Below are 22,329 nucleotides of genomic sequence, written 5' to 3' on the forward strand. Positions count from 1 at the left end.
GAGGTCTAATAACCGAATGCTCCGTAACATCAATCTGAAATCTGCATTAATAAAACATATAGATGCTCAGCTATACGGGGAAATCAATCTAGTTTCAGACTGGGCCGCCATTTTGTGCCTTGCTGGCAGAGATTTCCTGGGTAACTGGGTGAGTATATTGTTCACAGCCTGAGTCCTGAGGACAGACAGCTTCTGGTCTGTGGAATCAGAGGCACAACCAAGGTCTTATCCCAACAATAGTTTCTCCCTATTGTATTACTGATAAATTGCACCAGTGCCCACAGTTGAGGACGCAATGCCTTTGTCAAGATGTAAATTCATATTTTAAGAAATTACTTCTACAGATCCGCAGCAGCATTCTTTTGGTTGTGCAGCGTCATCCATTGGCTCAAGGCTTAATTGAAATGCGGATGATGCCGTAGCACAATTGAACGCTCAGGAAAGACCTCTTTGCCATTCTGGAAAAAAACATTGACAACAACACAAAAAATCAGTTTGTTGAAATTCTGAACGTACACCCCCAAGAGGAGCAGCTGCGAGTTGCGGCGAACACCCCTCTCTTCTTTAATGAATTGACTTCCCATTTAATCCTCCAGTTTGTTTCATTGATTAAGCGCCCAATGCATTATGACCGCTGCGGCGGGATTCGGTGGGGGAATAAACATTGGTTCCTCCTTAATTAAAAAGCTGTCTGAATTGCCAAATAGAGTGCCGCACACATTTTAAGTTACTCCTGCCGTCAACGCTTTCCGACCGGGGTGGGGGGTTGGTAGGACAAAGGTACCATTGTCTTATTTATCCTCCAATGTGATTCACAACACGATAATAATAATTAAGTGAGGTTATTAATTTTTAATGAGAGCCCTAATGGTGTGCCCCTTGGGCCTATAACCTCTTGGTTTTAATTAATATGTAGTGGGTGCACATTAGGCTTTCAATTAGAGTGGGGGGAATGGCCAGGCAATCACTGAGCGCTTTTAATCCATATGCTCATCAAGGGTCCGAGTCATGGCTTTTTAATCAACCACCCGAAAGGAAGAAGAAGGGGGAAAACGTGCATCTATCAGTCATTTGCTTAAGACTATGCACACCGGCGTTAAAGATGGGTGGGGGGGATTTTGAACTTCAAAAGTGCTCTTTTTAATGAGGTTAGATTAAGACAGTAACATGGCATTAAAGCGAGAAGGAATTCAGAAGAGGAAGGGGGAAAGGTTGAATCCCTCAAGAAAGGAGGGGAGGGGGATTAATGAGATGCAAATTTGTTTAAATGCTGACAACTGAAGTGTCGCATTGACAGAGGCAATGTCAGCCGAACAAGCGCAAGTAAATGCTCACAGTTTTCAACCTAAACAAATGGCTGTGATGTGGCAAGGCGAGACACGTTCTGTGTCGGTTGCCACAGGTGATGCGTTGCGTGTCGCGAAGCAGCCAAGACGCCTGCACCATGTGGGGGTAAGTGCCGGCATGTTGGGCAAAAGACAGAACACAACAGCCCTACTCTTAAAAGAGTGCCCCTTTTACATCCTCCGAACATTCACTCTCCCGCCTCCCCTTTTCCCAGCGAGGTCCCTGCATCAAATGACCCCGGCGAATATTGATTCAGAGTGCATAGCTCTCTTGGGAGGTGGGGTTGGGCACGGCCTGGGTTGTTCCAAGGTTTTTCCTGGGGAAAGAGGTGAGAAAGCACTCCTGTTCCCAGACAAAGGGAGGGAGGGAGAGAGGGAGAGATACAGAGAGCGAGACAGAGAGTGAGCGATACAGTGAGAAGAGAAATAGGGAGAGATAACAGAGACAGAGAGAGAGATACAGAGAGAGATACAGAGAGAGGGAGAGATAACAGACAGAGAGAGAGAGAGAGAGATACAGAGAGAGAGAGAAAGAGATAACAGAGAGAGAGAGAGCTACAGATATATATATATATATATATATATATATATAGAGAGAGAGAGAGAGAGAGAGAGAGAGAGAGAGAGAGAGAGAGAGAGAGAGAGAGAGAGAGAGAGAGAGAGAGAGAGAGAGAGCGAGAGAGAGCGAGAGAGAGAGACATTCACTCTCCCCAGTTTAGCCACACAGACACTTAGCAAGCGCCTCAGCGCAATCTAGCCTGGCCACAGTGCCTTGTGCAAATACAGCACATCAACAAGACACAGTGGCATTCAGCTGGAAGAGACGGAGGCTTTAACCGACAGGCCTATATCTCTTTATGACTTGTCTGGAGAAGTCAAGTGATATTTACAGTGAGGGAAAAAAGTATTTGATCCCCTGCTGATATTGTACGTTTGCCCACTGACAAAGAAATGATCAGTCTATAATTTTAATGGTAGGTGTACTTGAACAGTGAGAGACAGAATAACAACAAAAAAATCCAGAAAAACGCATGTCAAAAATTTTATAAATTGATTTGCATTTTAATGAGGGAAATAAGTATTTGACCCCCTCTCAATCAGAAAGATTTCTGGCTCCCAGGTGTCTTTTATACAGGTAACGAGCTGAGATTAGGAGCACACTCTTAAATGTGTTAAATTAGTGCTCCTAATCTCAGCTTGTTACCTGTATAAAAGACACCTGTCCACAGAAGCAATCAATCAATCAGATTCCAAACTCTCCACCATGGCCAAGACCAAAGAGTTCTCCAAGGATGTCAGGGACAAGATTGTAGACCTACACAAGGCTGGAATGGGCTACAAGACCATCGCCAAGCAGCTTGGTGAGAAGGTGACAACAGTTGGTGTGATTATTCGCAAATGGAAGAAACACAAAATAACTGTCAATCTCCCTCAGCCTGGGGCTCCATGCAAGATCTCACCTCGTGGAGTTGCAATGATCATGAGAACAGTGAGGAATCAGCCCAGAACTACACGGAAGGATCTTGTCAATGATCTCAAGGCAGCTGGGACCATAGTCACCAAGAAAACAATTGGTAACACACTACGCCGTGAAGGACTGAAATCCTGCAGCGCCCGCAAGGTCCCCCTGCTCAAGAAAGCACATATACAGGCCCGTCTGAAGTTTGCCAATGAACATCTGAATGATTCAGAGGAGAACTGGGTGAAAGTGTTGTGGTCAGATGAGACCAAAATCGAGGTCTTTGGCATCAACTCAACTCTCCGTGTTTGGAGGAGGGGGAATGATGTCTATGACCCCAAGAACACCATCCCCACCGTCAAACATGGAGGTGGAAATATTATGCTTTGGAGGTGTTTTTCTGCTAAGGGGACATGACAACTTCACCGCATCAAAGGGACGATGGACAGGGCCATGTACTGTCAAATCTTGGGTGAGAACCTCCTTCCCTCAGCCAGGGCATTGAAAATGGGTCGTGGATGGGTATTCCAGAATGACAATGACCCAAAACACACGGCCAAGGCAACAAATTAGTGGCTCAAGAAGAAGCACATTAAGGTCCTGGAGTGGCCTAGCCAGTCTCCAGACCTTAATCACATAGAAAATCTGTGGAGGGAGCTGAAGGTTCGAGTTGCCAAATGTCAGCCTCGAAACCTTAATGACTTGGAGAAGATCTGCAAAGAGGAGTGGGACAAAATCCCTCCTGAGATGTGTGCAAACCTGGTGGCCAACCTCAAGAAACGTCTGACCTCTGTGATTGCCAACAAGGGTTTTGCCACCAAGTACTAAGTCATGTTTTGCAGAGGGGTCAAATACTTACAGTTGAAGTCGGAAGTTTAAATACACCTTAGCCAAATACATTTAAACTCAGTTTTTCACAATTCCTGACATTTAAATCCTAGTAAAAATTCCCTGTCTTAGGTCAGTTAGGATCACCACTTTATTTTAAGAATGTGAAATGTCAGAATAATAGTAGAGAGAATGATTTATTTCAGCTTTTATTTCTTTCATCACATTCCCAGTGGGTCAGAAGTTTACATACACTCAATTAGTATTTGGTAGCATTGCCTTTAAATTGTTTAGCTTGGGTCAAACGTTTCGGGTAGCCTTCCACAAGCTTCCCACAATACGTTGGGTGAATTTTGGCCCATTCCTCCTGACAGAGCTGGTGTAACGGAGTCAGGTTTGTAGGCCTCCTTGCTCGCACACGCTTTTTCAGTTCTGCCCACACATTTTCTATAGGATTGAGGTCAGGGCTTTGTGATGGCCACTCCAATGCCTTGACTTTGTTGTCCTTAAGCCATTTTGCCACAACTTTGGAAGTATGCTTGGGGTCATTGTCCATTTGGAAGACCCATTTGCGACCAAGCATTAACTTCCTGACTGATGTCTTGAGATGTTGCTTCAATATATCCACAATAATTTTCCTTCCTCATGATGCCATCTACTTTGTGAAGTGCACCCGACCCTCCTGCAGCAAAGCACACACACAGCATGATGCTGCCACCCCCGTGCTTCACGGTTGGGATGGTGTTCTTCGGCTTGCAAGCAACCCCCTTTTTCCTCTAAACATAACGATGGTCATTATGGCCAAACAGTTCTATTTTTGTTTCATCAGACCAGAGGACATTTCTCCAAAAAGTAAGATCTTTGTCCCCATGTGCAGTTGCAAACCGTAATCTGGCTTTTTTATTGCGGTTTTGGAGCAGTGGCTTCTTCCTTGCTGAGCGGCCTTTCAGATTATGTCGATATAGGACTCGTTTTACTGTGAATATAGATACTTTTGTACCTGTTTCCTCCAGCATCTTCACAAGGTCCTGTGCTGTTGTTCTGGGATTGATTTGCACTTTTCGCACCAAAGTACGTTAATCTCTAGGAGACAGAATGCGTCTCCTTCCTGAGCGGTATGACGGCTGCGTGGTCCCATGGTGTTTATACTTGTGTACTATTGTTTGTACAGATGAACGTGGTACCTTCAGGCGTTTGGAAATTGCTCCCAAGTATGAACCAGACTTGTGGAGGTCTACAATTTTTTTCTGACGTCTTGGCTGATTTCTTTTGATCTTCCCATGATGTCAAGCAAAGAGGCACTGTGTTTGAAGGTAGGCCTTGAAATACACCCACAGGTACACCTCCAATTGACTCAAATGATGTCGATTAGCCTATCAGAAGCTTCTAAAGCCATTATCCAAGCTGTTTAAAGGCACAGTCAACTTAGTGTATGTAAACTTCTGACCCACTGGAATTGTGATACAGTGAATTATAAGTGAAATAGTCTCTCTGTAAACAATTGTTGGAAAAATTACTTGTATCATGCACAAGGTAGATGTCCTAACCGAGTTGCCAAAACTATAGTTTGTTAACAAGAAATTTGTGGAGTGGTTGAAAAACAAGTTTTAATGACTCCAACCTAAGTGTATGTAAACCTCCGACGTCAACTGTATTTCCCTTATTAAAATGCAAATCAATTTATAACATTTTTGACATGCGTTTTTCTGGATTTTGTTGTTGTTATTCTGTCTCTCACTGTTCAAATAAACCTACCATTAAAATTATAGACTGATCATGTCTTTGTCAGTTGGCAAACGTACAAAATCAGCAGGGGATCAAATACTTTTTTCCCTCACTGTAGACGCCTCTAATACTCTGAAAAGACCAGGACTATAGGATCAAACCTGCTTTAGTGCTCTTTGAGTAATGGACCATAGGACTGTGTACGTTAAGTGTAGTTTTTCACCCTTTGTTTTGTTCCGCGAGACTCTCTCTTTGTAATACATGGGCATCGTTTTAGTGCTTTGTTGACTGCACATTGCAACACGTGTTGTTAAATTGCAGAGCTTTAGAGCGTAGTATTAATCCATGCAGCAAATGCTCAAGTGAAAAAGGTAAAGGATGCCCTTGCTTAATGTATTCCTTCCTTGTTGTTGTTCAAGAGCGTTTTGTATTCTACTGTCACACATGCGGACAGATGCAAGCACACACACAGATGGAGAGAGAGCTTAGCAAGGTCATTAAGCATTCTGTGAGTCCCTGTGAAATGTATGAGGCTTTTAGATTACTATATTTTCCCAGGCACTGCTGTGGAACCTTAGGTCTCAGCTAATGTAAATATTAAAGCAAAGTAAATCACAAAAGACCTTGGACAAACAACTCTGTTTCAAGAAATTGCAGATCTCCTCACCACTTAATTAACACTTAAGTAATATCAGTGGGTATCTTGTATGGTTAATATAATATATGAAATTTAGCATATATTTTATCCAAAGCAAACAGTGAGTGCATACATTTTCATATGGATGGCCCCAGCGGGAATCAAACCCACAACCTTTGTTTTGCTAACGTCATGCTCTACCAACTGAACCAAACAGGACCACGGTCTGGTTCTCCAGAAGCCATAAATAATAAGCATTTCGCTGCACCTGGTATAACATTTGCTGTCTACACGACCAATAAACTTTTGATTTGATTTCTTAGCTGGGCGCAGTGTATTCTTAGCTCTATATGACGCATTGGAAGGGTTTGAAGTGTCCACAGGGTCCAACAACTTTTCAAACATTACATTGGATGAGAACGCATCGCATCCTCAAGAAAAGGACCACCTTTTCGAAACGTGTCACAGAAGTGGCTCCAAATTAGAAACCCCTCTGTTTTCATTACCCTGGTGAGGAAGAGAGAGCAAGAGGGACTGCGACGGCTAATGTACACCAGCAATTACCGACCATCATAATCACAGCATCCATTGACAACATAATCACAGCACAATCAGGTGATGAATCAGTGGCAATTTGCAAAGTAGCCCTATATCTTGGAGGGAGTGGCTAAATCCTCCATTTGTGCATGGAGGGCTGACAAGGTCTAATAATGTAATGAAGGGGTGTCAGAGAGGCTAGCTCTGCAGGCGTTAGCCTCCGTCGCTAACACCTGGAAACTGCGTTGGCTGGCGGTTCTACAGACTCCATTGCGGTGCCAATACACAACGAGCAGGTGTCAAATTGGGCTTGATTGAGAAGATGAGAAGACAAGAAACGGTAGATGTACAAGTTGTTGTGGCAATATGTCCTGTAATCTTTTGAGTGTGTGTGTTTATGTGTGTGTGTGCACGCGCCCACGTTTAAAGAGTTGTGATAATGAGCTGCATGAATATCTATATTCCCTATGGTGGCTGATTATCCTTGCAAAGGTCTGGCTGCAAGCCAAGATATGTAGATATTGGTTAGCTTGCCTTTTTAGTTGTATAATGTATTCTTGAGGAAATCTGTAAAGAGACAGACAAAAATAACTGCTGAAATTGCTCAAGATATGCCAGCATGTTAACTGGACAAAAAAGAAATACCTTGGGGTTATGTTATTAAACTTAAAAATGAACAACAAGGAAACTGAATTAATCAGCACCAAAAAAGGAGGCAGATATTCACAGTCGAGCAAATTGAATTGGAATGTAAATGTTAAAAACGTGTCACGTACCGGCCTCCAAATTCACAGTCTGTGCTTCTCCCTCCGTTGCTCAAATATGTGGATAACAACAAAATTAATTATGCATATTAATGCTTGCTAACTATTTATTTTTCACTCGCATCTCCTCGAAAACAGCTTTCTTCAAAAGCTGTAAGTCCAGAATTTGAACAAACTAATAATCTCAGTCTGCCTGAAGAGAGAAAACTAGCTCCTTTGAGGGAATAAGTTACATTCTGTAACAGCGTTTACATGTGTGGGTGAGCACAGAGCCTCAGACTTGGCATTTCAATCAAGAGCCATCAGAGGAATGGTTAGCAGAAAACACAGTAATGCTGCAGAAACTACTGTGCTTTAGAAGTACAAATGAACAGAGGCACAGAGGCATACCCCAAACATATACATACAGTGTGATTAATAATTTAGGCCCAAGTGTCCCTTCAAATTATGATTTCACATGTTAGTTACATATGCAGTTACAATGTAATTACATTATAGTTACATTGTATTGACAGCTGTTGTATAAACACACATTAAGGTGTAATGTAGGTATTGTAACAATGTTAGCAAAAAGCAACCCCCCTTGCGTACAGGCATACCTAGGCAAGGTTCACTACAGTATGACAGTACAGCAGGACAATCAACATCAAGTGCAACATATTTTTTTTAACAAATGCATACAAGGCGGGTCAACAAAGTTTAGCTAAGCAAACAGCAAGGTACTTTGCATTAACTCCCTGCGGCTATCATTTATAAAGGTATGTCCTCAGTTCCACTGATGCTGTTTCCTGTGCTCTTCAAAACACCTATGTTATGTCAGATGGGAGCTGGACGCCTCCCAATATCCTTAAGGCTTATTGGTACAATGTATCTACCGAACCCACAGAGGACACCCAAAGATAACAGGGGAAGTTGGAACTCATCCGAAAAGTGAGAAGTGAAGTAACTGGGGGGAAGGTGTGTGTGTACAGTATGTAGTTACATTAGGCTTTCACAACCCCTACAGGTTTATGTCACCCGACATAAAGATTCATAGCGGTGACCATCAAAATTGACTATTACGTGACCCGCTCTTGTAAAAAAAAATCACTTTTGTGAAAATACCCCATCTATTGACGCCTCGCTTTTTAATGACCCGCACGCACGACCTTTGCGAATCGCAACCTTGAGATAGACAAATACATAGGGGGATTTCCCATGCTGCATCGGATAGTGCTCAGAAACAAAATTAACCTGCTGCTCTGCTCCTCATACCGTGGATGTGTCCCAAATGGCACCCTATTTCCTATGTAGTGCACTACTTTTGACCAGAGCCCTATGGGCACTGGTACAAAAATAATACACTACGTAGGGAATAGGGTGCCAATTGGGATGCAAACCCGTAGCTCTATTGCCATTACTATCATGGAGTGACTATTCCTGTTACATCACGAGTGACCTATGCAGTATGCTTGGCAAGATGTGATGAATGAGTTTGTTGGGATGTTGAAGGTGAGAACGAACCGTGTCGGGAGTCCAGATCTCTGGCTCAGCTATTAGACCTCATTAAAAGCTTGCTCGACGCTCACCTCAGCTGAAATACAAAGATGAGCTAAAAGCAGGTCCCGAGTAGAGTACACCAAATCATCCATCGGGGTTACGTCTAGTGCTTCCCCAAAAGGGCACTGCTGGGATGTTACAAATGATCAGTACATACAGTACTGAGTTTATTCAGTGCTTATCGCTTCCATGCATAAGGTTGAAGCATATAACTGGATCTAGACAACCGCTGCTATGGGAGGGAGACTCTTCTTGACACCACACCACTTTTGAGGTCTGAAAACGTCTGGAAAACTCTTGGAGTAAACTATCATTTGAAATCACACTCAGTAAAGTGCTATGTTTGATTAAAAGCGAGATCATCTCAACATACTAACCGGACATCCTTACCACAATTTCCTACATGCGGAATAGCCTAGCCCTCATCACATTTGAAGGGTTGAATCATGTTTAGAAGAAAACCACATAGGCATTTACCCCACAGAATTGACATTAAACAGTTTTCCATATTAGCTGGTACTTTTTCAACAGTCAGAGTAGTAATGTGTGGGTGTGTGTGTTTCTAATTTGTATCAGTTTGAGTCTGATGGTGTGCGTGGGTTCAAATCACAAAAGAGAGTTGAGCTGGCAGGTTAGCATTTTTCGTCATTAATCTTTTTCTGGAGGTGGCTCTGCAGAGTGGTCATTAGCTGCACAAAGTCATAACATCTGATTTTAAACCTAACCTTATCCACACTGCTAACCCTAATGCCTAACCCTGATCTTAAATTAAGAACAAAAAGCTAATTTTAGTTTTCATGAATTTTTACAATAATAGTCAATCTTGACTTTGCAACTGGCCTATCTAAAGGCAAATCACTCAGTACTGCCTCCAGGACAAGCCACCTAATCAAAATTGGTTCTGTGAAAGTTCCCAGAACATTAGTTACTGTAGGTAGCGGCAAATGTTCTCATAACACAAAAACTGTCCAGTTGTGCTGATGATCATAGAATGTTTGTCTAAAACACTTGCCTGATGTTGCAAGAATGTTCCTAGAACACATTTAATCTGTTCTTTAAAGGCTCCCAGAATGTTTCATTAGGTTGTGGGAACAGTCTGGTGGGAACATTGTGGGGACATCACAAAAGATATGTTCCCAAAACACAAAAACTGTCCAGTTGTGCGGATAATTCTACAATGTTTATTTTAGGGTACAAAAAACATTCACCTGATGTTACAAGAACAAGAACTGTTCTTTAAAAGGTTCCCAGAATGTTTCTTTAGGTTGTGGGAACATTGTGGGGATATGGCAAGAGATAGGTTCCCAAAACACTAAAACTGTCCAGTTGTGCTGAAATTCAGATAATGTTTGTATCAGGGTGCACAAAACATTCCTTTGATGTTGCAAGAATGTTGACAGAAAAGCCTTTCTGAGTTCTTTAACCGGTTTGCTGGGAGGAAGACTCATGACAATGAATGTCAACCTGCAACGTCAATTAAGCAGTTCATCAATCTTAGGGGGATTCTGGTATTTTACTACCTGAACAAATCTCTCTCTCTCTCTCTCTCGCTCTCTCTCTCTCTCGTCAGAATATCTAAGCCCTCCCATTCAGAGGACAAACCAAGTTCAGTCCCACCTCCCTTCTCTTCGCGATCACTAAACTGCCACTAGTTTTGTATGCAAAGAATTAACGGGAAGGAGGAGTTAATTGTCCCAGTGGCCAGATAAGACTGTTTATAAATGATTTGGTTATGCTTAATTGATATTAAAAGGAGCTGGGCTTTGTTTACGTAAAACACTGAGTAGTAGTTCCAGTTTTCATGGGAAATGGAAGAGCGAGCCTGTGACGCGACATCCACTTTTGGACGTTAACAACGTGACACTCCATCTTAGCTCCTCCTTCACATTTACTGGATTGGTTGAACAGTGTAGAAGAGAACCTCCTGACAGTTTTTTTTATTCTCATCAAGACCCGAATGTGCGGGATCTAGTTTCAGGCGTTTCTTTTACGTTAGGTTACACACAGAGAGATGTGTGCACACATGCACACACGCACACACACACTCATTTGGGGCTGGAGTTGAGAGAGAGTGAGAATGAGTGAGAGAGAGAGAGAGAGAGAGAGAGAGAGAGAGAGAGAGAGACAGAGACAGAGACAGAGACAGAGAGAGAAAGAGAGTGTTTGTGTGTGTGTGTGTGTGTGTGTGTCACGAGCAAGAGCTTTTGTAAAGACTGACAAGGTCAACCTTGTGGAGAGAGGAAGGGAGGGGAGGGGAGGGGGAGAAAATCATTAAAGCGAAGTATGAACGGGAGTGGGCCAGACCAAAGAGACCTAATCCTTCTCTACTAGCGTTAATGAAAGTCATCAGTCACATATCTGATCACAGCAAAGATACACAGGTACAGGTACACAAATACACTTGCACGCACACGTAAATGTACATACGACATACGCATACAAACGTTGTATCTCAAACAAACAATCTAACTGGCTTACGCCTTCCCTGTTTTAATCACATGACATGCTACTGTATGTGTTTCCACAGATTAACATTTCCGAAATGCCTATCTCCTTGGCAACCAGAGGGGTCATGCACCCCAAAAATTTGAGGGGGCACAAAGTATGTGAGTTGGAGAATTTAGCATTTTTCAAACACCTGAAACAGCTTTTTCCTGCAATCTAGAGCCATAATCATTATGCCTAATTCTATGTAAAAATAATAATATATTTTTCTGCATATTCAAGCATATCTCTTGAGCTGTCTGTAACCTGACTGGTGGTTCTTTTTTTTAAAGAAACTAAATATACTTCTCTGCATCTCTGCTAAACTCTGGGTAAAAGATTGAAAGGAATGTGAGTCTTCTTCAGTACATTTAGTTATTGCTTGCTTTTCTACCAACCTTGCCTGCAGGCATGCCAGCTAAGATAGATAGACAAGCTAGCTACTCTAACTTGATTGACAGCCTGAAATGGCTTCTTGGCAGCTAGTTATGAGGTTGGGATATTGGGAACCTATCTTGGCTAGCTAAAGCCAACTTCATAAAATTGCTAGGTGGCTAGTACTATTAAAGAGAAACAACAACAACAAAATGTATTAGTATTATTATTTTAATATGACAAATGACTATGACTATGACTATGGGCATGACGCAACAGCGACAAGCATGTGAGTTGTCATCCTACACAAAAAAGGCAGTCACCTGGGGATTGGCTTGTCATTGCTATCATTACTCACTATTGAGTTTGAAGCTGACTTTGTGAATTACCTACTTTCTAAATGGCAAATATGTTCCATTGAATTATTGTAATGATAAATGGATGGGATACCAACCCCTGCCTTGAGATGTACCATCTAATTTCTACAGTGAGTGAAATACTATGTATGAAAGGTAGTCTACAGTCCTAATCTTATATATCCAGAGAATTCACTGATAATATCCTTGCAAAACTTACTTTCCCAAAGTAAACACCTAACCTTGTTCTACTTGTACTACTTACTCACATAATCCTCTCCACCGCCTACCGAACCGCCATCAAGATACCGAAGTAAAAACAAAATAAACTGCAGAGCCTGCCTTCGTACTTCAGCCTCCCCCATGCAAACTCAAGCCACTACCTCAGAAGGGAGGGACTGCAGGTGGGGTGAACATTCCGTTCGGTGGCTTTAAACTCCTCTGCAGTCGCAGACTTGCTGTGTCAAATTAAATTTGGTGTGCGTTGCCGCATAACCTTGACAAGAGTTTTGAATCATTTGATTAGTCGGCCACTAAAAATTGCTCTATCAGTTTAATGGGATTACGGTGGCTTTTAAAAAGCACCCGGCGACGCTACTTGAGAGAGAGACCAGATGTGGGAGAAATAGGTGCTAGAGGAATGAGTACACACCATCTGGGAGCAGAGGGCAACGGGATGTCTGCACTGGGCCAAAATATACCTTATTGACGTCGATAACTCACATGATATCCCAGAAATAGTTTAACTTAAACCACGACCAACACCAAACAAACTGACACCAGTCAACCAGAGAGAGTAATAGTAGTAGCCACTAAAATTAATTAAATATCACATTCAAGAGCAGCATCAGTCAACCAATGACCATGAATAGGCCAACTGTACAGAATTGCTTCCTCTTGCACGAGTAAGCAATCAGCACTTTGAACACTTGACTCTATCAAATGTACTTGTATATTGTGAATATCATCTTATGCATGTCATTTGTGTCCACTGACAGTGGTTTGACCTTTTACTAGTCTAGAGTGTTACACAGTATCAGAAATCAGTGTGACTGTGACTCTGTTGAGACCTGGTGTGGCCTGAGATTTACAACCTTCAGGGAGCGTATCTGAGAGCAGAGAGAGAGAGAGAGAAAGAGAGAAAGAGAGAAAGAGAGAAAGAGAGCGAGAGAGGAGTAGTAGAGAGAGATATGTAGAGCGAGAGAGGGAAAGAGAGTGAGACAAAGAGAGAGATGTAGAGTGAGAGGGGAGAGACAGAGAGGGAGAGATACATTGGTAAAGAGAGCAACATACAGTGAGACAGAGACAGAGAGTGATACAGAGAAAGAGATAGAGTAGGAGAAAAATGGGGGAGAGACACATGGAGAGAGAGAGACACTTGCAGAGAAAGACTAAGAGAGAGGAGGGAAGAAAACATTGACCAAGAAAAGCTCCAATAATCATAAACATCAGGTGGCCATTCCCAGAACAGTAAAACCTGGAGCCGGAGTTCATCACCATTCCGGAGGACCCGCCAGATTACTTGGGCCACTCTGGAATTTTCCATATAGAATAAAGATGACGTCAAAACAAAAACAAATCTGAGATGATACAAATTAGGATCGCGATCGGTTTAGTCTGTCAAAGCAGTACATTTCCAGCAGGCAGCGTAAAACTCAGCTCGGGCGCGAGTGGATCAGAAATTAATGAGCTGTCCCTTTGCATTATTTTATTTCCTTGTATCTTCGGCGTTTCGCCCGGATGGTGAATCAATCTGCCTTTATGGTAATGATGACGCTTCAATGCAGGAAATTATTGCATTAAATGGATTGCATTCGTATTGGGTGTAAAAACGGAGACATCATACTTGACGCTCTTAAAGGACCAAAGACTGGAAACATTAACTTCGATGATGCTTATCGGGATATATACACACATTGCATAATGTTTCATAAAGTGTCATGTCGACTTCATCTTATCCACGTGGCCACAACATTTCTGACAGACCACTTCCTTAACCCCCCCACACCTTTCCCCTTGCGCCCTTCCCTATAATGTTTTAAGTGTCCCTCTCCCTCATTTGATTTAATGTGTCTCATTTATCAAATCGCCACATTGCCTAATGCCTCAACCTCTTGTTTATCGGCTCCAACCAGTGATGTCACCAAATTCTCAGTAAGTCCGGTGAGGTAAATCCCTTGCCCAACAGCAGAGAGGGTATTGGGTCTCTCTCTCACCATGGGGACAGTATGGCTGACACACAGATAAGACTGGACCTAACCTCACCTCACTTCATATCCCTCCGCTGACTCACCACTGCTTGCCCTTTCAGATTAGATTATCCCTCCTCTTCGTCATAAAAATAACCCTAACCTCTGTTTATGTTGGTCACATCGCGTTGATACAGGATATAGCAAATATATTTACACTCAAAATAGGGTTAGAAAGAAATGCTGCGGTTGCTGAGGCGGCACTAATACGCTAGATGGAAAATTTAATGCTGGGTTATTTTCCCTCTACCATCTTCAATCTCTCGATCTCTTTCGCTAACTCCCTCGCTTTCCAGCTGTGGTGTGAATGTTAGTCTGACCCCAACCTGCAGCTTCTAGGTCAGATCTCGCGGGACCCTCTGCATATGCTGACTGCTTCAGGGTCTTGGATGGCTGGCTGCATGGTCCACTTGCTCTCGTCAGCACGCCGCGGCCAAGCAAAACTATTTCCCGGGGGGCTCGTGCCACACGACGGTCATACGCCAGGCCTGTGTGTGTCAGGCAATCTCCTTGAGCTTGTAACGGAGGAGAACAATGATTATTGCATTGTGGCGGAGCACGCTAACCTTCTGTTTTCTGGGCCGACCTCTGCGTAGCTTGGTCTTGTTCCACTTAGGCCCGACAAACTGATTATTATGGGGTCAGCTCCGGAACCACTCCGAGACCTAGGTGGAAACATAGAAACGTTCAGCTGACATTGTTAACAGAGGCCTTTGTTCAATTAACAAGAGGGTAATGTAGATGTGACAAACTGAGTTTTCATAAGCTCTTGTAGCTATGAACACATACAGAAGGTCAAGTGACATTGGAGTTTTGCGTCACCTGGTTTGAAGTATAGGACATGTGAACTGTGAACCAATGTTATTCTGTGCGCAGATGGGATTAGATTGGATCAGCTAAACTTTGACCAAGCTTGAATAAGACAAGATGCATGCATTCATACACGTTTACAAATGTTGAGCTGACATCAGTTGTCCCCTTAAATGTTGAGGACGGTGAGGACAGCGAGGTCTCGTGTTGTCACCTTCACATAAATCCCTTACATGGCTGCCTGGAGGTATTTACTGACACAATGCCGTCTGGGGAGAGAAAACTGCTGAGACAAACCCAGTCTGTATATCTCAAACCCAATATAAATATATACATTTGTATTTGCCAATTCGGTATGGAGGCGAAACGCATGGCTGGAGACAGAGGGAGTTGAAATAATCCATCATGTCGGCACCAGCCTAAATAGCAGTCCGCCTCCAGTGAGACCTCCATTTGTGATGTTGCATCGTGATGTGACCAGCGTATTTTTCCCTCTCACTCCCGGCCCTTTGGTGGCTCAAAGGGCCGCTTTACAGTAAGTGAAACCCCAAAATACCCCCCCTGTTCCCAAGCGTGGCAACTCAGGCAGAGGCTCCGATTGCCACTATGTATCCATTATCCATTACCTCCTTCCTCTGGTGCTTACACGTCAATATGGCCGACTAAAAGGGGCGAGGGAGCTCAACCGGCTGCCCGTCCATTGACAAAGCGTGTCTCAGCAGGTCGATAGCATATTAATACGGGACAATGGCGGTCCCAGCGTGTCCCTCGCACCGCTAGGCCCTATCGGAGACCACAGCACGCCCAGTGGCTGTGTGAATGGCCTCTGTCACTCCACTGGGGAATATGGCTGTGTGTGTAGCTGTGACTGTTCTCGCCCCAAGAGGTCCTAATCACTGACCAGCAGACCGGAGAGAGAGAGAGAGAGTCTACAGGGTAATCCGATGACAAAGGCATTGAGCACAGACAGAAATGTGTGCGTACATGCGAGTGCGTTTAGGTTCTAATGGTAAGTGGGATATGATTGGTACTACTGGTGAACTTATGGAGTGTGTGTGCGCGTTTCGATAGGTACAGCAAATGGGACATTCAATGACCTACAATGTCTAGCTAAACAAACCACCAATAACATACCAGACCCAATGTGGTAAACAAAAAACGTCTATGACTGTTTTTCATATTTCCGTATTTATTGGACTGACTTGTATTAATGGTTTCTCAAGCCCTCCCTTTCCAATGCTACCTCTGTGACATATCATAGTAACAACATATATTCATCAACAGGGAACCACCTCACACAAATGGCCATTGTCACAACAATGTGTCACTCGGCTCCCTGGTTAATTTGGTTAAAAGCAAAGGAGTAAATCAATGTTTCATCACACAGATCCATGTATATTCCTGGTGAATGTGCCACAAACATACACAGAGGAGAGGCAGGTCATAGATCACTGTCTCTGAGAAGAGCTGTGCTTTGTTTTCTTATACACACCAGTAGAGGAGGGAGAGAGAGTGAGAAAGGAAGATGCCAGGGACACACACTCACAGGCAATTGCAGAAAGGACTCTCACAGGCACACACATACACACACGTGCGAACACAGACAATAACACACACACGACCCTGCACAGAGGTGTTTTTGATTCATCCCCTCCTGCAGGGTCCCTGTTTACAGGTTTGATTTGAGCCATATGGAGCAGAGTGCCCACGACAGGGCTGCGTCTACACAAGTAAATCACCTCCCTGCCACCCCATTCGCCACTGCCTGGGAGGGCTGGCGTTGTTTGTGTGTGTGTGAGGTGGGGGGAGGGACATTTCAGCTCGCCACGTGGGATCTCGATGGCCTCAGCCCAGCTCCATTAGCATCTACTCCCTCAATCCATGTATTATTCCTGGGGAAATATAGGCCCTCGAAGGCATGGCGGCTTGTTTATTTGCTAAACACCCTTGGTGGCGAGTGGCGTTTTCAGCTTGTGGGGTGGGGGGGGTGGAGAAGGGGGATGGAGGAGATTGACTGTCTGTGGCAAGGGGAGGGTGTGCATTCTTTAACGTCCCCCACAACTACTGACATGCTTTTCCATCACACACGCCACCTCAGCTCACCTCGATAACATCCATTTTCATCTCAATAAATTAACTGCTCCACATGTGAATGATATCTCCCCCCCACTCCCCAATTTCAATGTAGATGAAACCGTGAATATATGTATGCTTCTAAACACGACGGCATTATGGATGCCTGATTGCAGTACGAATGACGAGCGATCGCCTCACTTTTTACAACACCATTTACTGTTGCATTATCATCATAATCATTGTAACCATTTCACACTCCTTTCGCCGTTTCCACAAATACGCTTTACAACCCCTGGTATCTCTTTCGAAGAGAGCATCAGCGATTAACTGAAATGGCGTTCTCCGAATCACTTGGGAACTGGGGCAAATTGATTTAAGGAAGCTAAGGGACATGGCTGACAGTTCATTATCAAAGTTCATGTATTGTATTTACCCGAGCTGCGATTACCTTAACAAGGAGCATATATCACATAATTAATCCCCAAGATTACCATCAGAAATCCATAAACCAGTAACATGTTTCCTCATGCTATCCCATTAATTATGTTTGCTGATAAAAAAAACACTGTCACCTCTGTGAGGGAGAAGAGCCCATACACATAAACATGCCATTTATCTGATGGTTTTCCCTCCAAAACAAAATGGCCGCTCACCATTAGGTTAGTGGTGCCTGTTTGGGTTGTAAATTAGGATATTGCTCTACAAGTTAATATGTTATAGATACACACATGGAAATGTAGGGTAAATATGAGGATGTGTTTGTATTTTTGCCACACAAAATGGAAATGTCAGGACCCATTGACACACACACAGTAGCTATGATCTATTCTAGAATAAATGTGAGAGGACCTTTTTTATATTTTGATACACACAAGTCAAATGATATTATGAAACCTATTCTAGTGAAATATTGAAGGGTTTTAGGAAACATGTCAATATTATTAGCCAGTTTGATGGATATAGACATTGCAGGCAAGGCATTGAATAGGTTTGTCTTCCATTTCATTTGAGAGACTCTCTCTATCCCAAGCCATCCAACTTTAATGCGTTTGTGTCCTTTCATAGTACATTATTTTCTGTGAAATAAAAATGCAAAAACCTTCTCCAGCAGTACCTGCCAGTTGGTGTAACATTGTTGTCATTCGGTAGTAGGGTGCTATATTTTTCCTAGCCTAGCCTATGGTGCTATGCACTGAAAGAGAGGACCCTGTCAACAGGCTATTGCCCTAAGCAGGAACACTGAGACAAGAGAGAATCAAATAGAGGTTTCTTTCAAAATAGAAACACCCCTTGAATGGTTGATGTTTTTGGACTGAGATCTCCAAACCGTTATCAATTTCAATTTGTTTGCAATTCAATATGCTTTCCAATCGTGGGATAGTGCTTTCAAATTGATCTTTGGGTTTTTGTTCAATACACAAACACACACACACTATCTCTCTCTCTCTCTCTCTCTCTCTCTCTCTCTCTCTCTCTCTCTCTCTCTCTCTCTCTCTCTCTCTCTCTCTCTCTCTCTCTCTCTCTCTCTCTCTCTCTCTCTCTCTCTCTCTCTCTCTCTCTCTCGCCTTTGTCAATGTATTTAATGTCAAAGTGGCACCATCTACATTTGGCTTCTTGACATCTTTAGAATCAACCAGGAAGGAAGCGGTTGTCCCATAGGAGCCTATAGGGGAAACCATTATAAACAGAGTGTCACAATGGGAGCTGCATGTCCCTCTCACCCCTTTCACCCAGTCTCACCCCTTTCACACATATAACCCTGTCATGAAAATGCCCTGGGGCTACAGAGTCTCTCACTGTCACATCTGAGAACTGTGTGGGACTGGGTGGCTGTCAGGGCCAAAGATGCCTAGATGCCCCAGTAAGCGCCCATTCAGGTCCCCATAGCCACAGGACAGGTGACAGGGTCAGAAGGGCTCCCTAAGTGGCAGACCTTTGACAATGGACCAGGAGTCACTTCAGTATCTTATGGGACAACAGAATGGTGGTCCTGAGAGGGGGGAAGACTGTACAAGAGGAAGTGGAGAAAGGAGGTGGATAGGAGGAGATGAAAGAAGAGGAGGAGGAGGAGGACAGTGGGGCTTTAAGCGATTGTGATGTCCATTATAAAGCCTGGTCCCTGAGGTCAGACAGGGGTCATGTGAGTGGTGACCAGGAGAGGAAGCAAAGAGGAGGAGGAGAAGGAAGCAGAAGAAGAAGAAGAAAAAGAAGAAGAAGCAGGAGGATGAATTTAACTGTCAGCTTGCCACTCAGAGTCGGCGTTCACGTCAACCATGCACTCACTCGGCCAGTCCCATCCAGAGAGCTCTCTCGACAAACATCTATTAGCGGAGACAGGCCGTTTCCGCAGGACCTCCCGGCCCCAAGGTGCCCTGTCCTCCTCCATCTAGGATCCTACTCAGAGTTGACCACCTCATCCGCATGCCACCTCCCTCCCAGTCTCCAGACAATCTCATTTTGCCCACATCAATCAGGGCTGATGGCTTTGGCTTGGGAGGTTTTTAAATAACTCACTACAATTTTTTGGTTTTCTGTCCTATGGGAAAACACCAACTCTGTGTGACCACTTCAACTGGAGGACTGGAGAGCAGAGGTGTATGTGTCTTAATCTGAGCTAACATTCTGGGCTCTATTTTTGGCTGGCGTTAAGGCGCTGCTAGTGTCAAACGCACGCTCATTGGCAATTTGAACTTGTAAAGCCAGCGCTCTGCTATTTTCCAACCCTGGCAACAGTGTTGGTAATATACCGGTCTTACATCAGCTCACTTGCGCTGAGGTGGGAGGGGTGGAAATATTTGAGGTGTGTCCTTAAAAACGTGCGCCAATGTACCAATTTCAAGCAGCGTTACTGGTCTTAGCAATTGGTTATGGCATCAATTTGCTAGCGGAGATGCACAGTAGCCTAATCAGTATCCTATAAGCAATGTTTTATAGAAATATCAGGAGCAGCAAAACAGTCAACAGACATTCCCATTTCGTTTTATATATTTCTTTATACGTTTTTTCTTTAAACATTATTTTTGTCCATGCAGCAGCTTCTGTGAAAAGTTTAGACTCATTAGGCCTATGTGTGATACGCATTGAATGAAAGGTGTCAGTGACTGTAGGAAGTCTGTTTAGGAACATCCATTTATTACAATAGAATGCTTATTGTTTTTCCTTTGTCATTTTGTAAAAAATTTGCATCTTCCATTTTCACATGTTGGACCTAACTGTCAAATCGCGGAAATTCTGATTGCTGTCCTTGGTGCTGAATCCGCATGTAGCCTAGGCTATTTGCCTATTTGTTTGTTTACCTTTCACGTGGCAAAGTCAATAACAGGCGTTATCAACGGAGATGGTAGGCTAATCTTATTATAATGTTTGTGCAATGTCCTGTCCATGGCTCGAACATGCAGTGCATTTTCGAAATGCGAATGCAAAATGTGTGTAGACTAATATTTCCATGTTTAAGCAAATAAAAAAAACTTAAATTGGCTACATGTTTTTATAACTAGGCCTACTGTAGGCTTAGTGTATACGTTAGCAATAAGGCCCGAGGGGGTGTGGTATATGGACAATATCCATAGCTAAGGGCAGTTCTTAAGCATGACGCAACGCGGATACAGCCTTTAGCCGTGGTATATTGGCCATATACCACATTCCCTTGGGCCTTATTGCTTCAGTATACAGCCAATCAGCATTCAGGGCTTGAACCACCCAGTTTGTAATATTGAATAAACTACAGTGCCCTCCATAAATATTGGGACAGTGAAGCATTTTTTCTTATTTTGGCTCTATACTCCAAAAGTTTGGATTTGAATTCAAACAATGACTATGAGGTTATAGTACAGACTGTCCATTTGAGGGTATTTTCATCCATATTAGGTGAACTGTTTAGAAATGACTGTCACGCCCTGGCTCTGGGGACTCTTAAAGGTTGAGCCAGGGTGTGGATTTTTCTATGTTTAGTTTTTCTATGTTTTCGTTCTAGATCGTTTAGATCTATGTTGGCCAGGGTGGTTCCCAATCAGAGGCAGCTGTAGCTCGTTGTCTCTGATTGGGGACCATACTTAGGCAGCCTGTGTTGCACTAGTATTTGTGGGATCTTGATCCGTATAGGTTTGTGTTGTTGTAACCTCAGGACAGGTCGTTAAGTACGTTAAATAAAGTATGTACGCTTACCACGCTGCGCCTTGGTCCGTGTCTTCAGTCGACGATCGTGACAATGACAGCACGTTTTGTACATAATTCCTCCATTTTAGGGGAGCAAAAGTATTGGGAAAAATGCACACTTATATATACACTACCAGTCAAAAGTAAAACATTTTACATTGTAGAATAATAATGAAGACATCAAAACTATGCAATAACACATATGGAATCATGCAGTAACCAAACAAGTGATGAACAAATCAAAATGTATTTTAGATTTGAGATTCTTCAAATAGCCACCCTTTGCCTTGATGAAAGCTTTGCACACTCTTGGCATTCTCTCAAGCAGTTTCATCTGGAATGCTTTTCCAACAGTCTTGAAGGAGTTCCCACATATGCTGAACACTTGGCTGCTTTTCCTTCACTCTGCGGTCCGTCTCATCCCAAACCATCTCAATTGGGTTGAGGTCAGGGGATTGTGGAGGATAGGTCATTTGATACAGCACTCCATCACTCTCCTTCTTGGTAAAATAGCCCTTACACAGCCTGGAGGTGTGTTGGGTCATTGTCCTGTTGAAAAACAAATGATAGTCCCACTAAACCCAAACCAGATGGGATGGCTTATCGCTGTAGAATGCTGTGGTAGCCCTGCTGGTTAAGTGTGCCTTGAATTTTAAATAAATCACAGACAGTGTCACCAGCAAAGCACCCCCACACCATAACACCTCCTCATCCATGATTTACGGTGGGAAATACACATGCCGAGATCATCCATTCACCCACACCGCGTCTCACAAAGACACAGTGGTTGGAACCAAAAATCTCCAATTTGGACTCCAGACCAAATTACAGATTTCCACCGGTCTAATGTCCATTGCTCGTGTTTCTTGGCCCAAGCAGGTCTCTTCTTCTTATTGGTGTCCTTTAGTAGTGGTTTCTTTGCAGCAATTCGACCATGAAGGTCTGATTCACACAGTCCCCTCTGAACAGTTGATGTTGAGATGTGTCTG

The 22,329-nt window shown here is 43.3% G+C and overlaps 1 protein-coding gene across 1 annotated transcript in view; it reads right to left on the bottom strand.

The window, feature by feature from the left end:
• Positions 1–1,599: 1,599 nt before the first annotated feature.
• LOC311112983 (uncharacterized protein) overlaps positions 1,600–22,329 on the bottom strand; it is a gene marked incomplete at its 3' end in the record, with an annotated part of 154,558 nt that continues 133,828 nt past the window's right edge. The window contains exon 15 of the mRNA XM_084156109.1: positions 1,600–1,689. Coding sequence (XP_084012235.1) covers positions 1,600–1,689 — 90 coding nt within the window. The remainder of the gene's footprint in view (positions 1,690–22,329) is intronic.

The sequence above is a fragment of the Coregonus lavaretus genome (assembly GCF_964263955.1).
Source record: "Coregonus lavaretus genome assembly, chromosome: 39".
Taxonomy (NCBI): domain Eukaryota; kingdom Metazoa; phylum Chordata; class Actinopteri; order Salmoniformes; family Salmonidae; genus Coregonus; species Coregonus lavaretus.